Below are 1914 nucleotides of genomic sequence, written 5' to 3'. Positions count from 1 at the left end.
CCACACCAAACACATTGAAATTGGTTTATTGAAATCCAGTCGCATCTCAGCTAAACTGGAAATTTGTTTCCAATAGTTCTGAATTACAAATTATAACGCATGCAATGATGATAACAAGAAACCTTATAATCACCAGTACTACCAGCACAATATCTAGCACAATCAAATGAAGAAGCATCACTCAAACTCTTTACAACATTATCAACACTCTTAGGGGCAAGACGTCTTTTGATTGACTTGACTCTTGGGAATAACTTTCTTATAATTTGACGATCGCTTGAATCTGGATACAAGTTACGAGCATGTTTTCTCAAAAGAGCAGCAGTGTCAATTGGTTGTTCTTCTCTGGGTTGAGTGAAGGATGCAACACAAGCAAACAATGCAATTAAAGCAAATTAGATACACAATGTAATCTTGTTCATTTTGTTTTTTTTCGAATAGGGCTTAATTAATGTCAGCTGGCAGGTTTTAAAAACAAACAGTTGTGTGAAAAAATCTATTGTAAACAATTTGTCCTGTCCATCTTTTAATTGATTATTTTCCATAGGTGTTACATAACATTGAAGAACAGCAAGTTTATTATGTAACAAAACTCCAAAAACAGGTTGGATCGATAAGACCATACCAAATTCAAATAGTGCTACCCCTATTAAATCACAGATAACAATTACAATGCTGTACATGTGTTTATTCTACAAATTTTCTCAAGCTATTACCTTGTTGTTAGCACCAATTTTCTATGTGTTGTGGCACAGTGAGTTTCGCTGAGGAAATAAGCTATTAAGAATTGTTTAAATAAAAATGAGAAAACCCGATGTAGACTCTCATGATGATGATGCATTATTAGATTTTATTACTGAGGAAGGATTGTATGAGCATGATCCGAATGCTACCCCAATTGGAGTAAATACTTCAGATGCAATGATGTTCGAAACTCTAATATTCAATATTAAGGACAGTGAGAATTCTGTTTCCACTATTAAAATAATACTAACCGAAAATGAAACCCTGCACTATAATGCTAATTCCTTTATTCCATTGAAAAACGACAAGATAATCAATAAGAGAAATGTGATTACTCCCAAATTTGTAGCAAAAAAGCATTGCTTTAAAGCAAATCATGAAAATCTCAACTCAATTTCGGAGCAGGTTTGCAAAATAACTGCCTTACTGAAAAGTGCCTCCAATTCAAAGATCTACTCATCAATTGGTACTGCAGTGATTGTGCTCAATAATATGAAAGGATACGTTATGGCATTCACGTGTGCTCATGTTTTGTATCCAACTAAAGATCATGATTTATCCCTTGTTGAGGTTGTTGCAGAAATTGATGGAAAGAAAGGACAGTGTGTTGTTGTTGAAGAAGGGGCTTTTCGACTCAGTAATCAAGTTTCGGATGACTGGGTATTGTTAAAGATAATTGTTGAGGATTTGGAACCACTTCAATATGTACCAATTATTCCTTCTCCATCAACGATTGGATTGTTGAACCATGTTACAGATTGGAATTATTGTCCTGAGTTTTACACGACTCTCATGTTTGGTTACATGGTTGGGAATAACCATATAGAAGATCTAAAGCTCAGAAAGTTAGGATTGAATAGTTCAGATGTTTGGAAATTATTCCCACAAGAACAAATGTCAGCATCTTTGGGTTGGACAGTGGAAACTTGTAACAGCAATGTTATTTACAATAGTGGAAGTTTGAATTCTTGTTCTGGAGGACCAGTTTTCAAATGTAGGATAAAGGTAGAAGAAGTGTTGGAATGTGACAATACTGATCTAGCATCCTTAATGGAGAAAAGCTATTTCTCGATCGGTTTACTGNGACTTCATTGTGGTGGAGCAACTGGAGGGAATATAATATGTTCATCTCATAACTATTTCAAGAGCTATTATTTCAATGTTACACTC

The 1914-nt window shown here is 34.7% G+C and overlaps 1 protein-coding gene across 1 annotated transcript in view; it reads right to left on the bottom strand.

Moving 5' to 3' along the window:
• Positions 1 to 83: 83 nt before the first annotated feature.
• The window catches only part of NAEGRDRAFT_76433 (uncharacterized protein), a gene marked incomplete at both ends in the record, with an annotated part of 5672 nt that continues 3841 nt past the window's right edge, over positions 84 to 1914 (bottom strand). Inside the window, one exon of the mRNA XM_002668603.1 lies at positions 84 to 340. Coding sequence (XP_002668649.1) covers positions 84 to 340 — 257 coding nt within the window. The remainder of the gene's footprint in view (positions 341 to 1914) is intronic.

Source organism: Naegleria gruberi (genome assembly GCF_000004985.1).
Source record: "Naegleria gruberi genomic scaffold NAEGRscaffold_152, whole genome shotgun sequence".
Lineage (NCBI taxonomy): Eukaryota > Heterolobosea > Eutetramitea > Acrasida > Naegleriidae > Naegleria > Naegleria gruberi.
The sequence above is the reverse complement of the archived record's forward strand: the minus strand, read 5'-3'. Positions and strand labels throughout refer to the sequence as shown.